Source organism: Pterocles gutturalis, unplaced genomic scaffold, assembly GCF_000699245.1.
Source record: "Pterocles gutturalis isolate BGI_N339 unplaced genomic scaffold, ASM69924v1 scaffold6773, whole genome shotgun sequence".
In the NCBI taxonomy this organism is placed as follows: Eukaryota; Metazoa; Chordata; class Aves; order Pterocliformes; family Pteroclidae; genus Pterocles; species Pterocles gutturalis.
The window spans coordinates 1,857-28,748 of record NW_010125443.1 but is presented as its reverse complement, the minus strand read 5'-3'; the positions used below and the strand labels follow the sequence as shown (position 1 = coordinate 28,748).

General features: G+C 38.2%; 2 protein-coding genes across 2 annotated transcripts in view; one reads left to right on the top strand and one right to left on the bottom strand.

The window, feature by feature from the left end:
• The window catches only part of MCM9 (minichromosome maintenance complex component 9), a gene marked incomplete at its 5' end in the record, with an annotated part of 12,550 nt that extends 1,671 nt beyond the window's left edge, over window positions 1-10,879 (top strand). Inside the window, 6 exons of the mRNA XM_010078565.1 lie at window positions 2,668-2,984; window positions 5,043-5,124; window positions 6,060-6,260; window positions 8,782-8,907; window positions 10,168-10,287; window positions 10,848-10,879. Of these exons, the coding sequence (XP_010076867.1) occupies window positions 2,668-2,984; window positions 5,043-5,124; window positions 6,060-6,260; window positions 8,782-8,907; window positions 10,168-10,287; window positions 10,848-10,879 (878 nt within the window). The remainder of the gene's footprint in view (window positions 1-2,667; window positions 2,985-5,042; window positions 5,125-6,059; window positions 6,261-8,781; window positions 8,908-10,167; window positions 10,288-10,847) is intronic.
• An 8,428-nt stretch (window positions 10,880-19,307) lies between these two features.
• On the bottom strand, window positions 19,308-26,377 carry ASF1A (anti-silencing function 1A histone chaperone; the record flags this gene model as incomplete). Its single annotated transcript, XM_010078564.1, has 3 exons — window positions 19,308-19,719; window positions 21,989-22,165; window positions 26,264-26,377. Coding segments are annotated over 3 exons (504 nt in total), but the record flags the coding sequence as incomplete, so codon positions are not given.
• Between the last annotated feature and the right edge of the window lie 515 nt (window positions 26,378-26,892).

Here is a 26,892-nt window from a genome sequence, read left to right as displayed (position 1 = left end):
ATTCCTGCTCCTATTATCAGCCTGTTGCTGGAGCTGACCATTCCTCCCACAGTAATGTTTTTGTCTGAATATTCCCTAATCAACATCAGGCAAAATTAGCTGCATTTGATCAAGTAGTTTTAATAAGTGGTAGAACCAAGTCTCACTGATCATTGATGGAAAAAGTTAACTGTCAGAGCCACAAACTACTCCATCACTAAACTGGAGGGAAATCAATGAAGAGCAGGGGGTGATCATCCTCCTGTGGTGCAGCTGGATCAAAAGAACATCTGTCCATGTAGTTTGGTTTGTGTTCTGTACCTCTGGCTGCTGAAGAAACAAACGCAGTAAGCTAAATGATCTGTAGGCTTTTTTCTGCCCAAATTTTCCCATGATACTGTTACCCTTCAAGTGGATGTTGGGTTCTGATTACCTTCAGGATTCTTGTTTCTGAGTGCCACTTGCCATTCCCACGTCAAACGAGAATGAGGAAAAGGTGGTGCACACGGCTTGGTGGGGGCGGCAGGTGACTACCTGGAGTGGCACCAAGGGGATTTGCATGTCAGACTTGGACTGAAGTGAGGAAAAGTGGTTTTGCTTGTGCTAGGTGTAAGAATGCAATCTTAGCACTCTGATATCAATATGGACAGGGCATCTAGGAGTTCAAAGAAGAACTCGAGGAGTGTAAATATGCAGTGATTAGTAACGGGTGATTACTCTGGGTTTACAGAAGAAAGTAAAAGATGAAGTTCTTTATCTCAATTCTGTCACTGTAGGAATTTGATTGTATAACTTCCTCTTTTGCTACAAATCCATTAAAAGATTTTTCCGTACTTAACCGTTAGCCTGGGCGCTGCTGTGTCTGTTACTGGTCGCCAAGCTGGCTTTGATAGTTCAGTTTTACACATTGTTACTAATACAGTAAGGCTGATTCAAAGAGGCACATACTCCCATAAAGAGTTTATCAAGCAGTCTAGTATGATCAGAATGAAGGCTCGCTCTTTCCTGGTCCAGACCCTGTCTCTTCAGTATTCACAGAGGTGATCATATCATATATCTTGACAGCAGTGCTGCAGCTCTCTCTAGTGTAAGATGTGTTGTATTTTGCAAAGGTTGTTGAGCTGGACAAAGACTCAGTTGGGAAAAAAGATGTCAAAACAGTTGGAAAAATAATGGACTTTATCTTTTTTTACCTGAACTGAATAGAAATGCAAACGTGTGGGAGAAGAATTTTCAACAGTTTTGGTAGAATATGTAAATAGCTTTGTTACAGTCAAAACAGAAAAATTTTCTTGCAGTTCTGCGTAATACTTTATTTCTTTTCCAGATTATTTAATTCCTTTCTACTTTAGTTTTTTTTAACTTTCTTTTTCTTTTTCAAATTACCTTAATATTTTAAAATATTTAAACAAAAGCAAAAGGTCAAACACTTTGTTTAAAAGCATCAAAACAGAATTTTTCAGCATGTCTGAAATAAAGCATTTGATTTTGAAAATATATGAAACCTGAAATAAATGTATTTTTTTGAGCAAAGTTACTAATATTTGACATAAATGCACAAATAGTTTAGATCCCCTTAGAAATATAATTTTTCAGCAGATTTATTATTTATAATGTTTATCATATGCTATTTTATTTATGTTTACTTTTATATGTTTATTATATGTATTTATTATTTATTTCCTAGATGTATTTTGGAAGTAAAGCTAAGAAATTATTTTAAGAGCAGGTAGTTTCTTTTTAAGTTGATAATTATTAGTATGTTGTAGTTCATATGCTAACTTCTGAAGAGGCAATGTTTTGTTGCTATCCTCAGGTGTGCATTTCAGATGTCTTTTATTTTTATAGAGAGTTCATAGATTGTTGAGGTCAATTAATAATCCTGAGGATTTCAGCCACTGTGGTGCTGAGTGATGGGCACACGGGTGAACACTGGAACGGGATCAGTACACCACAGAACTGCCTGTTGAGGTGGAATTAAAGGAGAGGAAGTGCCATGAAAATGTTCTGTTACTACTCATTTGAACGTGCAAGTGAATTTGCTTTGGCTGTGTTCATAACCCCTTTGTATTCTTTTTATGCCATCTTCCTTGTGCTTGTGGTTTACAGGTATGCAACGTGGATTGAAGGTCACATGCTGACAGAGTGAATTTTAAATTTGCTTAGACTTGAGAATTCACACAAGAGTAGGAGTTACACTTGTTTAACTGTGGGAATACTGTTGAACCACAGTTAAGTAACTTAACTAAAATTTTGTAATTCTGATAAACCATTTGTAGAATAAATGGCATTTGCCAAAAGATCATTTAAATTAATAAATAGATTTGAGAACATCGGGATCTATTTCCGCGGATGGAAACTGTTCATGACTGTTCAGCCCTAGGCAAGAGTAGGAGAGTAAACTGGCAACATTTTCTGCTAGTGCTCAGCGTCTGATGTTTTTCACTTTCCGAGGCCAACATGTCAGGTTTATGGTAGTGCTCAGCGTCTGATGTTTTTCACTTTCTGAGGCCAACATGTCAGGTTCATGGCACAACAGATGAATTGTTGAATCACATTTATGAAATAGTAATAACAATGGCTACTGTTAATATGTCTGGCATTTTTTTCTAGTATTTCTGTTTCCTTGCATTGTAAGTCCATGTTTTATACCTATAGCCTTATACTGCATGTATTTTTGTTTAACAGGTTTGCCTGTTTGCCCAGAGCTGACTCGAGAGCACATTCCTAAAACCAGGGATGTGGGTCACTTTTTGTCTGTTACTGGGACTGTCATACGTACCAGTTTGGTGAAAGTTTTGGAGTTTGAACGGAGTTATATCTGCAATAAGTGCAAGCATGTGTTTGTCGTCAAGGCTGACTTTGAACAGTACTACACGTTCTGTCGTCCATCAGCCTGCCTCAATGAAGAAGGCTGCAACTCAACCAAGTTCACTTGTCTCTCTGGAACAACCTCTTCTCCTACCTGCTGCAGAGACTATCAAGAAATCAAAATTCAGGAACAGGTAAAAAAAAAAAAAGATGGAGACATAGGAGAGGGTATTAAGGTATAGATGTATCAAGTACAAAAAGAATTCACTTACTTAAGAAGGCATTTGAGGGCTTAATTTCCTGTTGGAATAAGGTAACTCCAATAATTTTAGTGAGACTGTTCATGCTTACATTAGAATTAAGTTTATCCCAATTTCATGAATAAGTTTTACATGCTAAAATAAGTGGAAAAATTTTACAAATTCTACTGTTGTTTAAAACAAATGCCTGAGAAGGTTAAAAGAAGCCAGAGAGCCAGTTGGTCAGAGATTTCCAAAGAGTTAGAAATGTAGGCACATGTTGACTAGACTTCCATTATTAGGTAATGCCATTCAATATTGTACGAAACACCCAGGGTCAGTCCATAGAGTAAATTTCCATGTCGAGTCATTAAAACATCAAGTATGTGTTATTTCTCTCGCTTACTGTACATGATGCTGATGTTCAACGCTGCTTCTGAGGACTAAAGCTAGCCCAGTGGCGGCCAAGGCCAGCTGTAGCTGTGCAACATGGTCAACACATGGTGTCTGCAAATGTCTGTTCCCTTCAGCCAATACTGAATTCAACAATTAGTGAATATGTGCTCCTCACAGAACTTGCATTTGTTTTTCTGAAGGTAGCCCTGGCTGGAAGTGCAACTAAGCTGGAGGAGTGAGAAACAATTAGGTGTCATTATGGTAGCGCATAACTAAGACAAAACTGGCACAGAAAAATCTACACTGTATGAAAATTGAGAATTACTAGGGTATATTGCAGGCAATGTTTCTGTGTTTGTTTATATGTTCAGTGTACTTTTCATAAATCTTTTTGAAGATATCTTCAGTTGTTTCAGGGTTTTGATTTTATAAATTAAGAGGATAGTGGTACCAATCTACATGCAAGATATATGAAAACAAATGTATGAAATGAGACACGAAGTTCTTTAAAGTTCAGAATAGCAAAAAAGTGAGGGAATAAAACTATTTATAGGAAATAAGCCTTATGTTGCACATTCATATAATGATTGTTTCTGACATACATTTTCTGTAAATTTTGTTTTACTGTGTGACACACGCATCTCTATGATGGGAAGGATTTTCAGCAGCATGGGCTTATTAAACACAGTGAAGTTAAACGAGGAATGAATTTCACTCGTGTTTCCTACTGAGCTATGCAAGTAACTGTGTATGTGCCACCAGTACTGACAGTGATGTGAACTGCCTGTGGCCACTTAGATAATACACAAGGGTGAATTAACCTTCCTAAGCACTGGTGAATGAATAAATCTGGAATTCTAGCATGTATGACCTGTGCTGTGGAATGAAAAGGTACTTCCAAGTGTTGTTCCTGTGCAGTGGATATCCTAAAAACGGTTGCAAGCTTTAAGTGTAAATGGAAAGATCGCCGGTTGGAAAGAGATTGTGACAAGATTGCATAGACTTTGCCCTGGAGAAAAGAAGAATTACAGGAATTACTGGCACATTTGTCAATATACATTTGTCTGGTTGTGTGTGATTTGTTTTTTCCTGTTGTTGATTTAATTCTTGACACCTAGGTGTACACTTACATCTCAACCTGTCAAATTATGGTTAAATACCCCAAAAATATAGAGAACAATCTTTCAGTATATACTTCATTGAAAGAATATCTAACCCATGGACATGCTTCAGGACGAAAAGTAAACTTTGCATATTGAAGAAGTATCTAAAAGTATTTAAGTATTATTAATTATTTAAAAAAAAAAAAAAGACCTCTTTCAAATGGCCTCTTTTAGTGAGGCTTCTTTAGCAAGACATTGAAATCATACAGCACCTCCCAGGATTGAGCACCTTCAGCTAATTTAATACCCAATCCCATTTCCATTAATATCAGCATTAAACTTCCACTATTAAGTTTAGGGCAGCAGTGGCACACTTACTGAGTAAGTTTTGTGAGAAAAAGCAAGGACTGACCTCAGTTTCAGGAAAGGGATGTAGGTCCTTAAGCCAGAGCAGCTATAAATGGCTTTTGAAAGGTACTGTTCTTAAGAAGTGCTTTTCCTTCCTGTCTCCTAGGTTCAAAGACTGTCCGTTGGAAGCATCCCTCGTTGCATGGTGGTTGTTCTGGAAGATGACTTAGTGGACAGTTGCAAGTCTGGTGAGGATACAGCATATATTGCATATGTTTGGACCACAAGCATTTTTATTTTTCAGTTTGAGATTAATCTTTGCCAAGTTGGCTGTCAGTGCTGAGGGGTTGTTGAATGAGATGCGTTTATCTGGCATGTTGCTGTTTCAGCTTGGATGTTAGCATGGCAATTGAAGACTATTCTAGAATATGTCATAAATCCCCATGTTACATCTTGACTGCTTGACAGATCAGTTTCAATAAGTAATGTGTTGTGACGTACAGAAAGTGTATTGAATCTTGTTAATGTGGGAACACCAAACCTCTTGAGGAAGTTGGTCCACATCATCACACTGTGTGTGGTGCCCCTCTGTAGGTTTGAAGAGCTAGGTGACCTGACTGCCTATCTAAGGAGTGCTGCAGGTGGAGAAAGTTACTTGGCAATCAAAAAGGAAGCTAATTGTCAGGAGGGTGTATGAAGAATGGACTAAAAATTCTCATATAGCCACATCCCCACAAGAAACTCATTGCTGTTTGTACTTTCTCAGAACACCATGGCCAGAATGTTAATGAGTGATTCTGGAATTCATCACAAGAGTTACCAGAAGTCAAATGAGTTTTGAATAATTATTTTTTTTATAGTAAATCTAATTGAAAGAAGAGCTTCTACAGTTTATCATTAATTCCTCTTTTCTAAAAGAGGTAACAACCAGCAGTATACCTTTAAGAATTCACCTACCTTAAACAGAAGTAGAAAGACAGCAACTTCCTACCATAGACATAAGCCTAATGTTTGTTTTAGAGTTCCAGTAACTGCAGGAGGTTTGCTTCTTGTTGTTGGGTTTTAATAACCTTATTAACCATAACACAGGATCTCAATTGCATTATTATGCATTACAGCTAACTGATATGTCTGTCTATCTCATGTCAGATGTTATTTTACTTATTTTTGTTGTTACCTCCAGGAGATGACATCACAGTGTATGGAGTGGTAATGCAGAGGTGGAAACCTTTCCACGAGGACGCACGCTGTGACTTGGAGCTTGTTTTGAAAGCCAACTATGTTAAAGTAAACAATGAGCAGCTAGCAGGGGTTGTAATTGATGAAGAAGTCCGCAAGGAATTTGAAGACTTCTGGGAAAAGCATAGGAATGATCCCTTAGCAGGTTAGTAGTTGAAAGCTTTTAAGTAGGACACATGATCAGATATAGACGAAATCAGGAGTACAGATACAGTGACTGAACCCTTTTTTCCTCCATTATCCTATCCCACCACCCATTCCTCCAATAATGTATTTTTTCCAGTATGGGAATATGAAATCCTTACTTTAATATTGCTGGGGAAAAAAAGTAGCAAACATACTGAATTGATCTTCCTTCTTTTGAGCTCTCTAGTCAAGTGTTTTGTGGAACATTTATTAACAGGAAATGAGAAATAATATAAGTATCAGGGAAAAAAAGAAAAGTATTTTATATTCAAGAAATAAAAGGCATACCTCTTAGAAGAAACAGTGTGGACCAGATTTGCTTTTAGCATAGTTAGCATAGTTGTTGACTCTGGGGCGAGAGATCTGACTCATTGTCTTTGCATCCCAAATTAAGCTCTGAATCTTTACCACAGAGCTTAGCACATCTCATCTCTTGAATGCCTAGACCCTTGATATAGGTGCTGTGGAGCCTCCTATCAAATATGGAGAGTGTCTCCTAATCCACAATGGCTTCCAAAATAGGCAGAGTGTTTGGTACACTGGCTCCTAAGCTTACCACGGTCTCCAGTGAACCACTTAGGAATTGTCAGGAGTTGTGTGTGAAACTCTGTCCCTCTCCATAATCTGAGTGCCTCCTCCTGAACCAGAGGGAAGCTCAATGGATTCTTGAGGATCTCTGTCACTGAACTGTCTCAGGCTAATATTCTGACTTTTAAAACCCTGAAAAGGGTTTAGTCTTTCTTCTTAAAAGACAAACAGGAGGAAAAGCAGGTGGGAATGTTGACCATGTCAGCTTAAAAATTAGAGTGCTCACTTAAGAAATTTGAGATCTTGTCAATGGCAACGATTCTTCAGAACTGCATTTCCTGTAACGCAATTTAATTGCTAGCCTCCTGCTGTTTGGAACAAGAACATTTCTTCTTCCTGCTGTTTGGAACGAGAACATTTCTTATCACCCTGGTTAAACAGTTCAGAAAGTAATTCAGGATGCATTTTGAAGGTCCCATTTAATTTTTCATTCTTAGGACAATTTTTGGAAGCCTGCAGGGAGCAATGTGGTTTCATGCAATATTACCCATTCAGAATACATAAATTAATATGAAGTGGCTACAAGAAAATTGACGTGGAAATCAGAAGGGCCCTGACTGCCCAAAATGTCTGTTTCAGGCCATTGGTCTGAATTGGGGTCCCCTCTGGTGAGGGCAGAGATCAAATTTTACTAAGGAGTCTAAGGTATAAGCCATTTCACAACAGGATGTATGTCTGTTTACTGTTTTTCAAGAGATAATGGTAGTTACTACTGAATTTTATGTCAGTCAATTCCTGATGGTGTGTCCTGAGAAAGTCTACCACGGCAGGACTCTGAGAGAACTTATGCAGGTGACTTTATGTTTTCCGGATACTATCTGGGAAAAAGCAGAACTGCCGAGCTGCTCAGCACTGACAAGGCAAATGAACTGGAAGTCAAATAGAGGCAACTGTGGAGTTAGATCATGATTTATGCTATGGCTGACCAAAGTCTTTAAAATTTAATTTTTGGACAAAGATGTGTTAGTTCCCTCAGAAGACCTCCACAAGAAGCATATATGCCTCAAGCCATCTATTAGGTGCCCACATATTTTGCCAGTACCATGTACTTGCATCTAAATTTAAAACATTAAGTTAAAAACTCAAAATTGGTCACTCTGTTTTATTCCCTAGCAATGGGAGTAATGTATGGCATTAAATCTGTGATCCTTTATGTGCTGTTAGTATCAGAAACTGAAAGGACAGAATTGATTCTGTTACACACCTTCCAAACCAACAACATTATCATAGCAGATTGAAATATTCTGTTGCTGGAAATGGACTATGGTAGGGAGGAGGAGAGGGCCAAAGGAGACCTTTGACACAGAAAAGTCAAAGGAGAAAGAGATTCAAGTCAACAGTGAGAAAATGAGCCATGCTATGGGTGCACAGGTTTATGGCAAAATACTTCAAGTGTTAGATGTTTTCTTAGTTTTCAATGGGATATTTTGAAGTCTGGAAACTTTTAACGTTTATTCTTCATAGCCCCTACACTTTAATCTGTGAAAAAATAAAAAAAAGAATTTGCATGATGGCATTTCGTTAGTGCCTTTTGTCATGATATCCAGACCTTAAATTACGATAGGGTTGGCTTTGCTGCTTGTGACCATGGAAGACAACTTCTTTATAATGAAACCTTAACCCAAGGAAGGGTTCCTTCCTTAACAAGGAAGCTTGGAACAAACAACTGCTTTGGGCCCAATTTAAAAAACAGAATAATAATTAAAAAATCTCTTCCCTGCCCTGTTCCTCTTATTCAGGAAGCAGACCCAAATTATTTGTGAGTGTACATAGGCCTGTGGACATAGGACAATTATTTGTCAGTGTACACAGGACTTTAGGTGTACATAGGAGTCCATGGGAAACCACATTTTACTTTTAGGGCTGAGTGACGTTTTTTTCTCCTGTTCTAGGGAGGAATGAAATTTTGTCCAGCTTATGTCCTCAAGTTTTTGGATTGTACCTGGTGAAGTTGGCTGTAGCCATGGTGCTTGCTGGTGGTGTACAGAGGACTGATGCTACTGGAACTCGAATCAGAGGTTAGTATTGTTTCTAACAGTATCAATATCCTTTCTAACAGTTGTTCCCATCCCTGTCTTCACCCGCATCCCTCCCCCTTCCAAAATCAAACCAGTAAGGTTTCAGAAGCATAAAGATCCCATTTCTTGAGTGAAAACAATTTTTGATTAATGCTGAGTATTCTTCCAGAATCTCAGACAAATAAAGTGGGTGTCTAGACTTCATAATTTTATTTTAATTTTTCCCAGATAAAACCCAGGCATTCAGGATTCCATTAGGTACAGTATTAAAAGCACTTGTTTTAGATAAAACATACACTCACTTTTTATTGTATAAATGACATTTTGAAATTATTTCTAGTAGAATATTCCCAGCAGTGTTTGGCATCAAAGGATGGAATATTAATGTTTTCTTAATGTGGATCACTATAGTACATTGAAAGGAAAAATTAAAGAATTAATTTTACTTTCTAATGCCAGACTTTTCCATCTGTGATTGTCAGCACATCTCACTTAGTTCTGTTACTGTAAGTTATCTGCCTGCTGATTCTCCTTCTGTTGTTATTAGATGGCAAATATGCCATGTGCCAGGTGGTATGCAGGTCACAATCTATGTAGGTCCTAATAATTCTAAAATAATATGTGTGTATATACAAATACAGGATTTTCTTAATGCTCCAGCAGCTAAATAACGTTATAGACTTTATATTTGAATTGAAGTTTTATTAATGTTTTGTAGAAGGCAATTAAATAATTTTAGAGCACTCCAGTGAGATTGTAGTAGCCAAATTATTTACTTCTGTCAGTGCACTGTTTTGATATTACTAAATTGTATAACTGTTGGCAATGTAACAGAATTAGTTAAGAAAAACAACCTGATGGTTTTATTAGTCCTTTTCACAATAATTTAAGTAACTGAATAGTGGAATGATAACCAAACCCTGGTATTCTTCTGTTTCATGTTCAAGAATGAGTCTGAGAAATCAGCATTCCAAAATGTAAGAACTCACCTTATAGGAAGTATGTCAAATACCTGCTAATACTTTTATAATATTTTGTTGTAAATATCTGGTTTGGGTGCAGCACAATGACTGGATGCTTTTATTAACTAATATATTTATGACACCAAATAAATAGTTCAGTCTTAACACAATTACATGTTGTATATGTAGTGCTAAACGTTAGGTGAACTATGAGAAGTATTATTTAATTCAGATAATTTTGTGTATATCTTTCTCTGCATGTGAACTATCTACTCCTACAACAACATTTTCCCCCAAGGTGAATCACATCTTTTGTTGGTTGGAGACCCTGGTACAGGGAAATCTCAGTTTCTCAAGTACGCAGTAAAGATTATACCCCGGTCTGTGCTTACTGCTGGAATTGGATCTACAAGTGCAGGTATGTGCTTCTTCAGCCGGAAGGCTTTACTTTTTTTCACTGGAGTATGTTTACATAGAGGCCTTCTACATATATAAGCATACATGCTCAGGGTGTATGAGTACAGTTGAAGCAAAGAACTGCTGTGGAGGCTTATGAGGCTTGAGGCTTCTCTGCGGAAGAACAGTCCAGCCCCTTCTTCTGTATCAGTGGAGCAGTGTGATGAGCTTCTAACAGGGAACCTTGCAAGCCTCATCCAGAGGCACCTCTCACTGCTTTGCTAGCAGAAGATGATCTGGACCTGTATTTTTAGTGTTCTTCCCAGCTATGACAAATCTGACATCTTTCCAGAGCTCACACTGTGTGATGGGCTAGCATCATTTGGTTTCTCCTGAACAGATACTCTCCTCTCTTCTGTTTTTTTACATGTTCTGGCTGGGTACCAGTCTGATTTCTGCCTACTTTCTGGAAAATCACCCTGTGCTGAGGCATTATTTCTGAGTCATGAAGGTGGTTTCAAGACAGTTTCAGAGAGTAAGGTTGTTTGGTTGGTTTGGTGTTTTTTTTTTTGTTAAACTTAGGTATGTCCCAGCTGGCTCTGAATGCCAGGTAATCTTTACAGACTCTTCTGGAGAAAATGTGCAGGGTCAGATTACCTCTGCAAATGACTTTATTTGAGCAAATGACTGTATTACTAGTACATTCAAAATTGCAAAATTATTAAGGACAAACTCCAGTGTCTGAGATCGGTTGTGTAACTTGAATATTTCTCAGATAGTGCTGCTTTTCATTTTATGGCTGGGAAACAGCATTATTTTTACATGGGAAAACCAGAGAATAAATCTTTCCCCATGCTGTAGCTATGTGCACATGTGTATACTGCGTCGTCCACAGCTGTGGAAGTGGAACGTAATGTTGAACATACACACCTCTGTGTGCAGGGAACTTGTTATGAAACACATATGCCTCTGGTTTTCCATTCAAACTGTTGACAAATAGGTCTGGAGAGAAGCCAAAGAGAACATTTTGGCTCAGCATAACCTTTTCTCCACCTTTTGTTCTGTGTTAAGAATTGAGAACAGGCTGGATAATTTAAATTTTGCTAGGGGACTGAAAGTGACCTGGAGTGAAATTTTGCCATGCATTTCAGTATGACTTTGCCCACTTTTGTCAGTAGTAATCTCCTTGTGGCAGCTGCTCTTGGGCTCTGATGTTGCTGTTGCCTTCTTCACCACATCTCCCTCCTGTGCTTCATTTTCCCTGTGATCTGGTTTCCAGCTCAGCCATGATAGCTAGATTCAAAGACATTTCCCTGAAAACCAGTATTGCAGTTTACAAGCTTACTATTGTATGTGTGTTATAGAATCAGCTGTAATGATGTGTGGAGATTGAATTCCATACTCTGAAAGGATTGTCTTGGGTCTTTACATCATCTACATTTCACTTAAATATTCCTTATATTGTAAAAAGTTCTTCCTCTTCATGTCCCACTCTTCCCTCCCCCAAGCCTTCCTGAAATCTGATAGCAGGTGCACCAAATTTCCACCTTAAAATTCTTTAGGACCCTTATCACAAGTAAAACTGGAGTCCCTAGCAAGAAATCTTCTTAACTCTTGTTTAATTTCAGGGAACCTTCCCATGGCTAGAACTGCTGGACTAAAGTGTTAATTTCTAGCCCAGCAGTTTGGATGTAGTTTGAATTTTCTTTGCCTTCCCTGTGCAAGGAGTGTCTTATGAATATGTTTATTGAGAGCAGCCCTGAAGAGGACTTGGGGGTGCTGGTAGATGAGAAGCTCAACGTGACCCAGCAATATGGATTTGTCTCCCAGAAAGCCAACCATGTCCTGGGCTGCATCAAAAGAAGTGTGACCAGCAGGTCGAGGGAGCCGATTCTCCCCCATTGTTCCACTCTTGTGAGACCCCACCTGGAGTACTGCATCCAGCTCTGGAGTCCTCAGCACAGGAAAGTCATGGATGTGTTGGATCAGGTCCAGAGGAGAGCCACGAAGATGATCAGAGGGCTGGAGCACCTCCCCTACGAGGACAGGCTGAGAGAGTTGGGAGACCTAATAGGAGTTTCCCAGTACTTAAAGGGGGCCTATAGGAGAGATGTGGAGGCACTCTTTATCAGGGAGGGTAGTGATAGGATGAGGGGTGACAGCTTTAAGCTGAAAGAGGGCAGATCTAGATTAGACATTAGGAAGAAATTTTTTACTGTGAGGGTGGTGAGGCACTGGAACAGGTTGCCCAGAGAAGCTGTGGATGCCCCATCCCTGGAGGTGTTCAAGGCCAGGCTGGATGAGGCTTTGAGCAACCTGGTCTAGTGGAGGGTGTCCCTGCCCATGGCAGGGGGGTTGGAACTTGGTGATTTTTAAGGTCGCTTTCAACCCAAACCATTCTATGATTCTGTGATTCTGTAACTGTACCTAACACTGATTTTGCCAACTTGCTCTTCATGCAGAAGGTCCAAATGATGAGTTTAGAGAACAACTAAATTGTTTGACTTTCCTTGTCATAATTGCACACTTCAAAATGCCAGTTTTTACTTTCACGTGAAAGGAGAGAGCTAATGTGCGTTTTTCCCTCTAGTGTACAAAGACTAAATCTGTAAATTCTACTTTCAACTCGTTCCTTACTTTATATCAAAAGCAGTCTGGATTGCAGTTAAATTGCAGGCTTTGGGATTACAGTCCACATAGGCCAAAAGACACACCTGACATTTGGTAAACCCTGGAAAAGTGTTAAAATCTGTCTCACATTTGGATTCCTCTTTTAAAGAAAACCGCTGATATCTAACCAAACTTTGGTGAGGTCTTGTGCATTGACATGACTTGTACCCTATGCCCATCTGGAACTGTTTTAGGACACAAGCTATTTATCAACTGTAGAATTAGAATTGTGCTTCAAAAACTATTTTCCGTATCAGTTTTCCCTGGTTTTCTGTACAAGCATTTATTGGTGCCAGAACAGCATATTGGATTTTTAACATTCTCTGTTTGACACAATTCCCCCTCTTTCCTGCTCTACCTTAGGTATCATGTGCTTTGAGATCCACTAGGATCCTTTGGGACCTTGCAGTGTCATGTGCCTGCTGCAGCTCCTTACCCCATCTGGACCTAACTGGAATCGTCTTGCAGAATTTCAGAAAACAGTGACCTAACTCCACAGCTTGATTTGCTGTTGGGCTTCTGCTCTTTCAGACAGGTTCCTGCCTCTTCCACTGCTTTTTAAACAAAGTTTGTGCTTCATGGGATGGGTTTTGCCTGATTCAGAAAGTTTGACCCAGGCTAACACCCTGCTTTCTTGTTCTAGTGAAGCAGTATGGAAGATCTTCATCTTATCTCACCAACAGGCTCAAGTCAACCGCTTGCTGCAAACAGCCCTTACAAATGGCCAGTAATTTATTCTCTGTTGTGGGTAGAAACAGAACTTTACCTCCACTCTCTAGATAATGTTTCTGAGTTTACTTGTTTTATTAGTTTATGACTTTTAAGGGGAACTAGGGTTTGTTCCTCCCACATCTCTTTAATGAAAGTTGGCAGCCAGAAGGCCAGCCCACATTCAACAACTCAATGGCAAAAATTTCTTTGACCGCTATAGGACTTTCTGATCTGTAAATAAAGGATGGGGGAACCATCTGTCCCACTGTCTGGTTCTGTCTACACAGTGTTTAGTTTTTGTAAAGGCCTAATTCATTCTCCCCGCCAGCCTCTCATCTGAGAACAACAGGGAGTCATTCAGGTACCTTTAATTTGTATAAATTGATACACAGTTTTCCAGCAAAAAAGAGACTTAGTGGGGTTTAACAAATTCTCTTTATTGGTTTCCACCTTACCACTGAGTTTAACCAACTGTTTTGCAGTCCCCAGAGCCATAGTGCTGCTTGTGCACAATTGTGTGAGATAATCACTAGTAAGAAAATATTTCATTTTCCCCTGGAGCTTGAGACTGCAGTGATCGATTGAGTGGTGTGTTTGACTCCATAGGGACAGGAACCAACACGTGCCTGCTGCTGCTAGGTCTGGAGCCCGTGGGCATCTGGGCCAGACTCATTCTGCTGCTTCCTGGTGCACATTTGGCTGTTCACATTTCTGCAAAGTTTTTTTTTTTTGGTGTTGTGTCCCTCCACAAATGGACTGCTTAAAGAATTTTGTGAACTGTATTTAGAGCAGATTGTCTAAAAATCTGGGAGACTGTTAGCTCTTTCTCCAGCTCTCCAGTACTGTACAATAGGCCTTCCTGAGCTGTCTGAAATGCAGCCTTCTGCCCTCTCCTCTAGAGAGCCTTGAGAGTACTGCATTTTTGCTGACATTTTGCAGCATCTAACCTTGTCCATATCATGCCAACACCTATTTGCTACTATGTTTGTTTTATTTTAATTGAAGGCAACTAACTCCAAGGGAAACAACTGTTCTTTTTCATAGTAAGGCTCTCCCTGCTATGCAGGCTTCAGGTGCTAAGAGTTTTCTCTCTTCTGAGCTGTTAGAAACCAGTTCCAAGTGGCTGATGTGAGCCATCCAGCTGTGGTTACAAATAGAGACGTGGTGTCAGTATCCTGAGGTACGCAAGACACTGAAAGTGGAGACATTTTTCCCTGTCTGCGGATCCCAAAACTGGCCTTGGGCATTCCCCAGTTGAGACAGGCCAAGGCAGTGCCAGGGAACATGCTGACAGTTTCCTGCTGTGGATCCATACCCTGGCCCTGATCAGGTTATTAATGGAGATGGAGCCTTTAGGCCACTCTTTTCGGATCTTCACTTCTACCACAGGATTCTTCATTATTTTCCTGAATATTCATAATTATACATGAACTTTAAGAGTTTTCTATCAGTATGTACCTTGAAAATGCTTTCCTGAGACCATGACTTCATTCTCCCCAGTTTGTATCAGTGTAGGTCTGCCACACCTCTCTAGTGAGATAGGACAAACTGGAGGTCCCCTTGATGTTCAAAGGTAGGCCTCCTCATCCTGTGGTCCAGGGCTGTTTTGGAGGGAGACCAAAGAACTCTTCAAAAGATCCTGAGATTTCAGCCAGTTTTTAAAACTGCTTTTAACACGCAGCTGTCATCTCTTACAGCAGGCATAGCCCTTTTGCAGCACACACACCTACTTTCTCTGATTTTCTCTATCTGCAGGAAGGCTAGTCACATCCCTTGTGCCATGGACAATGAGTACCCAGCCATGCCTCTGAGCCAGCATTACCAAAAGTTGGAAATGTTGTAGTTTATCCTCCCTCCATCCTCTCCTGAAAGAGCACCTGGGTTTTGCCTTTAACAAAGCCTCTTTAGTGACGCCAACTGGCTCTTCTTCCTTAGAAATTCTTACATGTCTGGACCAAAAATCAAGCAAAAATCCCTCCACCTCTATTCTGCAGCCCAGCTCACGTATCACACACTACAATACAAGCTCTTAAGAGGCAGAACTTTAACTGGAAACATAAATACAAATGGGAAGGCCTCACATGAGTAGTGCCATACACACTGCCTGCTCTTACAGGTAGTTTGTCAGTTTTGTTGCATCTTCCCCATTGGCACTGAGCAGAGCCCTCCAGCTAGCAACAACAGGAACAATTAACCCATCATCGCCAGACCAAGCTTCTGTGTCTCTCAAAAATATGAGAATCTGCAAGCCTGCAGACCACTGTGCTGTGAATAAGGGGTAGGGTAGTTAAGTAGGTATGTGAAGGATCTCCTGCAGCTGCCCAGACAGAAAGCACAAGATTTAGTAAACTTTGCTCTTTTTCTGTCTCTGGTAAATGAGTATTTGCCCAGGAGTGTATGTGCATAAGGTATTTTGGGGTTGGTTGGTTTTTTTTTTCCTTTTTCTCCCTACCACCATTTTCAGATGGCAGTGGACAGTCTTTGTACAGCTGCAAGCTCAGCCTCCAGTCTGAGCTGACTTCCAGAAAATCAGCACTTGAGGCCCTACAAAGGAAAATAACGGACTGTAAGATCATCAGGTTTGTCTTTGTGACTTTGTCACTCACATCTCAAGAATACAGATTGTCTGGTGAGCTATAAATTAAGCTTCTGTGGTTATTGTAGCAAAGTTCTGAGTTGCTGCAGTCTTGAAGATTGGTGTTAAGGGTTAGCTTTTTCAGTGGAGCTTTGCAGAGCCACTGCAGAGGTTAAATTTTACCATCCTCCATTATGAGTAAGCTGGAGCCTTTTTTGCCCCCTACGAACTCATTGTCATAGTAATTCAGACTGATGGTAATGCATGAATAAATCACAATGACTGTTAAGATGAAGGGACAAGTTTTTTTCAAGCTAGACATAAAAAAAACCCTACCCTTGTTTTTCATCCCTAATGTTACCTTGTCTGATCCATTTACTTCTTTGTACATGAATAACCCCTGATAAGCGTTATGAATCTTCTAATGGAATTGAGCCTATATAGCTGAGCTAAAAATACAGTGAGATGCATCACCAGTCACGTGAATAGAATCTGTAGAATCCTCTTGCAGCTTGGTGGTCTCTGCAAGTGGAGGTTTGTGGGAAGGGGAACTCATTGACTTTGAAATTGTAATACTGTGCTGTCTGCACTACCTGTCTATATGTCATGTGTACAGCCCTGCCATTTCAAAACTTTCAGAGATCAGGGACAAATCTTTACAGAGATTATGTGTATGCACTTCTATCTTTTCATAACACTAGGTTTTTGCTGTTATGTTGCCTGATAATCAGACCTGAAGCCTCTGCAATACTGGAATTTGGTTTCTCAAATTCCATGTCTCTAGAATGTGATTTTGACAGGAAATGTGATATTCAGAAGACAGTGTACAGACTGCTAAAGTCTGGAACAAGTTGTAGAAGACCCAAGAGGTATCCACTCTCTCAAAAAGTATAGAAAGACCATTTCTCCTGCAAAGATCATGAGGTGCTCTCATGAAGTATGGTTCTTCTCCAGTCTCCAAACACAGTAGGGTTATTCTTTTTCCTGTAACTGGTGGGTCAGCTACATCTAGGATATGTTAGTGTACCAGATAATGTGGTGCCAAATTCTACTGCAGCATCATGCCATCAAGTCTAGCTTGAAGTTTATTGTCCCTGAGCTCACGTGCACAGTTGACTTTTTTCTCCTGAACAGAACAATAAAATCTTCACTTTGATTTCTCTAAATTAATTGGTTTGCTGGGTGACGTAGTTTTACCAACTATATTTTGTAGTTGATTCTGCAATAGCAGTAATAAGAGTTTTGCTTCCATCACTTTGTGGCATATGCTTCTACCAAGCTTTCCTGCTACTGATGGACAGATTCTGGTTACAGCTTGTTTTCATCTGAATCTTCAATAGCTGCGAGGGTTTGAAATACTACTATGGCAGCCTTAGCTCAAAGGATACTTCATTAGCCTGCCCCTCTTTCAGCAGATGACTAAGTCATTTACATGCTTCCATTTAAGAGATATCTTAAATAGATTTATAAATACAACAAGAAAGTGCATGAAAAATCTCAAAATGTCACTGTAACACTTCAACTTGCAATATAATTGAAAATCAAAAGATCTTTCTTAAAAGTTCAAGTAATTTCAGCCCTCAAGTAAAGCAACTGCTGGTTTGGAAGACAAGCTCTTTGTGTTAAGTCATACAGATATTAGTGTTAATGTTTTTAAATTGCCAATCATAATTTTAAACAATTACAGAGACATTATCAAGAGCACACATTAGATTAGGGTTCTAAATATTAATGGATTTCACTAATTTGTTCAGCTATCATATGTACTGATGAATTTTCATACAAGAAAGAAACGTGCATTCCTTTCTGATTTAAAAAAATATACATGTTAGAAATTAAGACCATTTCACTAACTACATGGAGAGGCAGAAGTGCTAACTGCTCAGGACATCTTCATCCCTATTAGAGAATGCAGAAAGAGAAGAGAAAGTGTTCTATTTTTATTGAGAGCTATACTGTCATCATGAAATTTATCTTTTTTTAAGGGCCTGGAACCTACAAGGGTTCACAATTTGGGCAGTTACTATTAACTAGCAGGATATTCTTATAATCTGACATGACAGATTACAATTTTAAATGCACATATAATCACAGTAAATGTATAAGGCTGATGAGGATTCAAAGGAATAACTCAATTGTTAGTGTCACTATAATGTCGTAAGTCTTTACAATTTACTGCCTAGTTCTTTTTATCTTCAAGGATGCCTCAGGTAATAGGGATAGCTCTGTGCAAGAGTTTCAGGGCAGGCGATTTATTATTGAGTGTGTCATGTCTGCCACAACAGGGTTTGAATCTTGATGTATACTAGGGCATAGGATTGCCTTAAAGGCTAGAGAGAAAAAGAACAGTTTTAAATTCTCAATGTTTCAAGAAACAGAAAAAAAGCATCTGAACTCCTTATTACTAGTTCAAAAGACTACAAGAATAAATCATACCCAAAACAAACATACCAACCAGCAGTCGTACACAATAATCTTGCAGAAGAGCATTTTTTGGATACTCATGCTATTCCTTTAGATGCTTAAATTTTCTAGTAATTGCTTGAATCCTTCCAACCAATTATGTGTGCTATTAGGGTGGCTGAAAAAGGGTTCTTCACACTGAGATACCCACCCAAACTCACATGAAACATTGTCTTTAACAAACCAGTTTAGCTGAACATCAGCAGAAGGAGACTTAAAGAAGTCCTAAAATCCAAGTTAGCAGATGGTAAAACTCAAATTGCATGCTTAAAGTAACAAGTATATGCCTTGAAAGGAAAAGAAGCTTGCACCTAATTATACTGTGCTGCCTGCTTTCACAGCAAGAGGACTTTTTTTAAGAGATGATACTTTTTTCTTTGCACTTCATCTAATAACAGTTTTGTTCTTAAGCTGCTATTAAAAGGACACTTTATATTTGGCAATGTGCATATCAGAGACGAGGACATGGCATTATTCGTTCATTTTGCCCAACTGTTTTAACTTTCCGTTTTTTAGCTTTTAATAGTGCTTACAAAGTAAAGGGGGAGGAGGGGAGAATATGTATACTTTAATCAGGTTTGGTTCAGACCACATAGAATAACACATTAGAGAAAAAAAGGCAATTACGTAAAAATAGTTGTATTTATATTCCACAATTTGCTCAAATACTGTTTTTTTTTTTTTTATAAACTTTCTACAGGATGTTTTAAAACAAGTTCTTCACATTGCTTGTCAACTATATACTTAATGGAATTTGAGGGAAATAGTTCTGGTTGTTTTTACAGTTTAACACATGTACAGTACCAAAATGATGGTGGCTAGTCACATGCAGTCCATATGAGATTCTAACATAACATTTAATGAATTTTCTGATGTTGACCATCCCTTTGATGCTGAAGGTAATGCATCTGTAGAAAGCAATGACTGTAGATTTGGGTTACTGCTCTCTGCATCTTCCAGTTTTTCAGTGTTGTCCTCCCAATTAATGTGGAATCTCGTGACTCTGGGATTAGATGCCAAAATATTCCTTTGAAGCTGGGAGAGAAGGAAATATATGGATTATATAATGTGTACATCTCAAACTGGAGTTCACATCCATATAGATTTTTTTTCCTTTTACTCCCCATAGCCTTATATGTGTAAAACAATTTGTTTAAAAAGGTAATTCACACAAATGTGTATCTATAGCTACTATCTATGGATCAGAAACATGCTTACAGAAACACACCACTTGTTCATTTACTCTAATATCCTACTCAACAAAATATCTGCTTTCTGCAGAGGGTATTTTTAACTGTTCCCTGAGTTCAAGGCTATGAGAACTCTGCAAGTAAAGTGCAAGTGTTTATTATTTTAGCCAGCTTTTAGTACTTCATAAAATTTTCCATCAACTTTATGGTGTTGGCAATAATCATATCAATTCCATCAACTGTCTTTCTTCATTTAACAGTACAACCTTTCCTTAAATTACCATGGTCTAGATTGATTTCACTAACTGAATTTTAATTTTTATACTAAAGTTTGAAAGTAAAAACATTGCTTAGATTTGGAAGATATTAATATTGTGGCAGTGGACATGCTTAGACGTTAGTCATGTATTTTATTCTCGTGGCTGACCTTCATCTTTCTTCGAAAACATGTTGCATTTGTTTATGTATGCAGCAAAAAAGAAAATGCTCACTTTCTCTTAATCTTTCACCATTTTCAAGATAATATATAGTTAACTCTGGAGGATGGCAACACCACCACTGGCTACTTATTATGAAAGTTAAGACTGATCACAGGAAGTTTTTGCTTTCGTAGGTAGTGCCAATTTTATTCTCCAACAAAGTGCACTCTCATTAAATATTTCCCAACCCCTTATGCTAACTAACAAGACTTTTTTTTTTTAACCTAGTAGGGTCTATTACTCATCAATTACAATTAAATATGTTTAATAACCTTCTATTCTACTTGTGTGTTTAAATTCTGTCCCAAAGTCACACTAAGGACTTTTTATACAAATACACGATAGCTTTTGCTGTTCTTTTTCATAGAAGCAAAATTAGCTTTTTACATAAGCAAATAAGAATTAAGACAAGTAGTTATAGGTACTTCTAAATCCAAGTGCTTAAAGGAAGTCAACATTCTGGCATTCACACCCAAAATAACAAGTATACGATTTAAATGAAGAAAAAAAAAAAAAAAAAAGAGAAAGGAACAGATTATAAGTTTAAGAATCCTCAAACTTAAGAGTAATTTCAGATTGAGAATATAGTGAGCATCTGATCCCTGAAAATTAAGTTAAGCATAGAAAATCATTATCGACTTTTAAAAAACAATTTGTATACCAATTCAGTTTAGTTACATTTGAAGATCAGTTTCAGGGACTATGAGGATTATTTCTGTACTCGTCATTACAGTACATGCAGTATTCCATTCATTTCTTCATATATCCAGTCATATAATTCATGCAAACTTGAGAAACAACAAAATTTTCACCATCACATAACTTTGGAACATAAGTGTGTACACATGTACATCAGCTTTCCTAAAGAGAAAACCCAACTCCACAAAATCTTCCATGAAAACAAACCCAGATGCTCTATAGAACCTTGTTGGTTTGTACAAAGTCTTCCTGGGTAGAGTATTTCACAGGATTCTGATGTTTAATTGATCCTTCTTCTCCAGGTATTAGGTTCCAAATAATTCTACTTCACATAATCTTTTAATTCTAGTCCTGGTTTAATTTTTACCCTGAAGGATATTTTTTTTTAATTTAATCTGTATACTTCCTTGGTCGAGTTGTCCATCGATGGGATAATCATCCAACCTGCTCTTACCAGGTTACCCATCTTCTCTTATTTTATATGTAACTTGTTCTTCAGTTTGTTACTGTTTTGCAGAAACTGCAGCTCTAACACTAGAACAGCTGGATAATAACTGTGTTAAATTAATACTTGAAACTTAGTTCCAGGTTGACTGTCCCAGAAAAAACATTTTTGTTCCTCTGAAGAACAGAGACACTTTGTCAACAGTGGTGCAGGTAGAAGGAACCCAATGGTTCATTTCACACAGTCAGGGTAAAATAATGATGATGTCCAGCCCAGGCTTCAAGCTGGTGGAAACTGTTGCAGGTTCCTCAATGTTCTCCAAATTTATGGCAACTATATGGTACTTGTAGTTTGTTGCCCCTAGTCTTTTCCATTACTTGATGCCTCGTTCCATGCACTTTATGGTATCACTTGGGGCTTGGTTTTGTTTCTTAAAAACCTCTTTCTATAAGCATACCTTTAATATATGACTAGAACAAAACATGCCTTACCTTAGAAAAATCTGGCTTTACTGGTGGGTTCTCTCTCAGTTCTGTTTCGGTATATTCATTGTTTACATAGTAGCCGACTCTAATAAATTCTTGACCTCGATAGGTGCATGTAATTAGCACAACTGTTACACCTACTGCATCTGCATCTGGAATAAGTCCTGGGTTAGGTGCATCAGCCTAAATGTAAAAGAGAAAGATGAATTAAAATAAAATTGATACCACATGCCTACTTAGCAGGGGAATCTTAAGTAGTATGTCTTAGCAGATGAGTAGTGACTGTATTTAAAATTGCTCAAGTTAACCAGAAAATATACCTGCTTTCACAACAACATCAACCCTGAACTTAGGACACTATCCTCTAGAGACAGAATTACTTAGAATACAGTAATATTGTGCACTGACATTATGGGTAGTGAGAGAGCTTTGATCCAAAATTGCTTTTAAATATATGATCAGCTGAACTGTTGTTCAAGCAAGTGTAAGATTTTTTTTGTACCTCTGAGGCTGAATTAGTCTGTACATGTGTTTTTAACAAGACTAAACCCTTAAAAGTACAGACTGCAATTTATACTTCAGCAAGAAAAGCTGAGCAGGGACAGGCTACAATGCAGTTTGAGCTGTCCCACAGATTTCTAGGAAAGGAAACTCCTCTCTCTCTCTTGCCTCCTTCCACATGCCTACATGTGTTAAAACATAGGCAGTTAAATGCATGTTTGCTCTAAGACATCTGACTTATTTTCAGCCAGGATGCAATTCTAATTAATAGGAAACTTCAACATCCTTACTTACTGTAGCTCTGCAGTTATTAATAATCAATAAAATTTGCCTCAAAGTATGGCTCACATCAGTCCCTTAAAATGCTTCCTAACTACACATTTATTGATAAAATGTGATGCCTTATTCTGCTATAGGATTTAAAATGACAGCAATCTCAGCATAAATGAAACAGCTTCATATTTACAATTTTACATGAATATCTGAGGCCAACAATGAGCACCTGTGTTGCAAGTATGAGTTGGTATTAACGATGTATATTAGAATGGTTCAGGTGTAATAACCAATCTTGCCTGAGGGCAGAGGACATTTTTTGTCCCTCTCATCCCTACTTTTCTGTAGTATTTATATGCTCCAGCACTGTGAAATTTGGGAGCTAGTGGTCATCCATCAGTGGCTTCTGCTCTTTTCTGCTTTAATTCTAAGCCTTCAAACCAGTCTAGCTTTTTATAAAAAGCTGTAGGCACTTTGCAGAAGAATTAGAGGAGTCAGACCTCTCAGGTACAAATAACACCAGGGGGAGGAGAAGCAACCAGGGAATCGGGTAGAACACAACTTCCTCTAGCCCTGAAAGGAACAGAAAATGACCAAATGGCTTTACAGCTTGCATAGGGGAATGGAAAAGATGACCAAGGAATAGGACAAGTGTAGAAGCTTGAAAAAAATCACAACTTTAATTCAGTAGTTTTGTTCTAATGGTGCCCAGGACCATTTGATTACTTTAAATTTCACAGTAGGCAGTTACAGAGTAACATATTGCAAAAGGACACTGTTCCATTTAACCCCCCCTGAAACTCAGCTCACACTCTGGAACAGGATTTTAGTTCTTCCAGGCTCCCATTGTCATTTTGTGTCCTGTAATGTCCTATGATACAGTTGTGAACCCAAGGAAATACTCCGGCTTAATCCTACTTAACTCTTAAGCATTGTTTTGCTAAGTGGAAAAGACACTGAACACACAAAGAAAACCCATTTTCTTTTCTCAAATTTTGAACTTCTGACTTGGATGTCAAGCCTCTTAATTACCCAGGAAACACATGGTCATACACAGGCAGAAGAAAAAAATAACCGCTTGGTATGACAGAAGTGCTAAGTAAGCAGTTGCAAATATATATTTTGGTAGGCAAAAAAAGGCAGTAGGATTAACGGATTAACTTTCGCATAAAAATCACTGCCTTAATATGCCATTCTTATGCTAGAAATTACTTAAGAATTTTATGAAATCGCTCAGTGTACATGTTGTCTTGAATTATGTTACTTTCCCACATGATACATTTACCCACATAGCTATTACTGCAGAGTTGCTAAGTTAGGGTAAGGTCATATCCCCACTTAAAGACAGTAAATTATTTATGTGCTTATATTCTCAAAAAGGAGGATTCAGTGAATTTATGACAAATCCCCAGGTAAGAAGGAATCAGGTTTCACTACTTGTATTTAGAACCAAGCAGGCCAAGCTGTGGGCCTTTAATACTGAATTTTTAAAAAATGTTTAAAAAACAATCTGATTGCATAATTCTGAAACATTAAAATAGTTTTTCCATCTTTCTGTATGTAAGGCTGACTTCCCAATCTGATACACAGCTTCTTTTCAACAAAGGGAGTTTTATTATCCTTTGTATTTTATCTGTGTGGTACTCCATTTTACTTGCTGTTTCAGCCATTTTCCTATTTAGAAAAATCTACAGCATATTACTAGCTATAAATTTTATATTTTCTACCAGGCTGCTTCAGTTTTGTGAATAAAATAGCTTCAGTCATCAGCAAAGGCTTATTGCAGCACTTTGGTTTTTGGTGGCCTCCTGTGTACACATGAGCCAAGTCCTACCCTCCCCCAAAATCCAGTGCTTTTGGAGTCTAATACAATCTAAGCAAAATGTCTACTTATCTACTCCTAATTTAGCTGTAGTGTCATTTATAACCAGGATACAACTGATGAACCCATCCTACAGAAACTGCAAGACCAGTAAATTTAACTTCTAAGGCCTTCCTAATCACACAGACAAAACATGCCTTTTTAGGCACCTGCCTCCTGCTCCTTCCCACCAACAATAAATCTTCGGAACTTACCTGAGAACAGTGCATCTTTTAAATTAGAAATGTAAACGCCAGCTGATTTGTCTGGATATAGTGCTACAACGTAACCCCTTTGAGGGCAATAGAGGATCCCCTATGTCTTACCAATTATTGCCATAAGCTATAATAGTTTGATAATGAAGAACTGTTAATAAATGATGCATTTGTTACACATCTGCTTTATTTGTAGTGTGGAAAAATTAGGCCCATCTCCAAAATCAAACAGAAATGTTTCAAGACTGATTTGCATGTACGTGCTTGATAAATGAAGCCTCCCGCCTAATCCTATTCCTTTAACCTGTCCTGTAAGAAAAAAAAGTTTCCTGGAATTTAGAGGATTAATCAAGATGCCTCACAAATATTGATATTTAAAAACAGTTACAGTAACTATGAGAAATAAGAAAGTGTATTCATTAGCACTTTTTTTTTTGAATGCTCATACTCCAGCATGTGTTTGCCATTAAGCAGTTAAGTGAATTTATAGTATTTGGGAAAGTAGCATGGTTCTTATTCAAGAAGTGGTACTCAGTTTCAATCTGATTTTTCTTCAGATGGATTTTGCTCTCAGTTTACTAGAGAAATGCTGGTATTTGATAAATAGAGGAAAAAGTGAGCTAAATCATGGTTTTGATTAAAACAAAACAAAGTTCCGTAAGAATTTATGCAAGTCTGCTTTATTTTCTTCCCCCTCTTGCTGCCTTAAAATGGAAACCAGAATAGGCTCGTAAGCCATCTTAGCATTTTTTTTCCCTGTTTTCCTTCCCTTCATTATTCCTTCTTAGTAACTTCTGGCTTTAACAGCAGTATTTTATAGGAGTATCATGTTCTCCAGAGTTTGTCCCAAATGCCTGCTATCTACCATTGGAATTCTGTCTTATTTTACAAATTGCTATATTTTGTTGTGATTTAGCATGCTTAGCCAAACATCATCATTGAACATTTATCCTGACAAATAGAAATGAACTCTTGACTGTTTTGGCTGAGTTTTACAATGAATTTGTTGGCCTGATCTGAAGATGCTGCCTATATTAACCTAGTGCTCCCGACTGTCTGAAACTGCCACCAGCTACAGTAGAGTTAAGCCTGATGGTGCTAATGTAAACTAGATAACTCTTACTCTTGATTACTGAGTGATCTAGAATACATTTATAAACCAGACTGGTCAAAATTGCCAGTAGCTATGGGAACAGTGCTTATCACTATCTCCAATTATTGATACCACAAGTGAAAATATTACAATGGAAATATCAGGGGCAAGAAATGTCAGCTCATGAACACTCTTCAAAGGAAGGTTTATCATAGCTGAAGAGCCAACTGAAATATTTTTCTAGCTTACCATTATTTTTCAAGTGCCTGTTAGTTTGATACAGTCATCTTTAAACAAATTAATAACAACCCTTTTAGAAACAGTTAAAACAAACTTACCTGAAATACAAACATGTGTCTGCCTGCAGGAACAGGTCCTACTAAAACAGAGTCTAACACCTGGTCATACTCTTCACTTTCAGCTGAACCCACATAAATTATTTTCCATTCCAAATCTACAGCAAAACAAAAATATAAAAAAAAACCCCAAACATTATTTATAATTTCAGTTAAGGGTCTTCCACTCTTACCTATCAATCAACAGTTTTGCGTAGCCTAAAATCACTTCTTTGGCAACAAGCCTAAAGTAACAAGGACCTGTCTTCATTGGGGAAATCTATCGATGCCTGCCCCTGTCTTCATGAACCAGACTATCCCACCATCTCTCTAGTCAGGGTACTACAGAAATGCCTCTATTTTTGTAGTCAGATTAATTTTCAAATTTTCTACAGAGGACAGGGCCCCTTTACTTGTTGGGAGCCGTGTTCATCATTTTCTCAAAGCCTGTCAGAATGTCTGCAGCACAGGGTTAATATGCTTGGAACATATTGCATGCCTTGAATACTGACTCACCACCCAAAAAGAAATTCCCACCTTCCACATACACACCTCACAGCTTAAATACAGGTAATGGAAGGTAGTTAATTCAGTAAGAAAACCCATTGTGTAAGCACCAGACACACTTAACT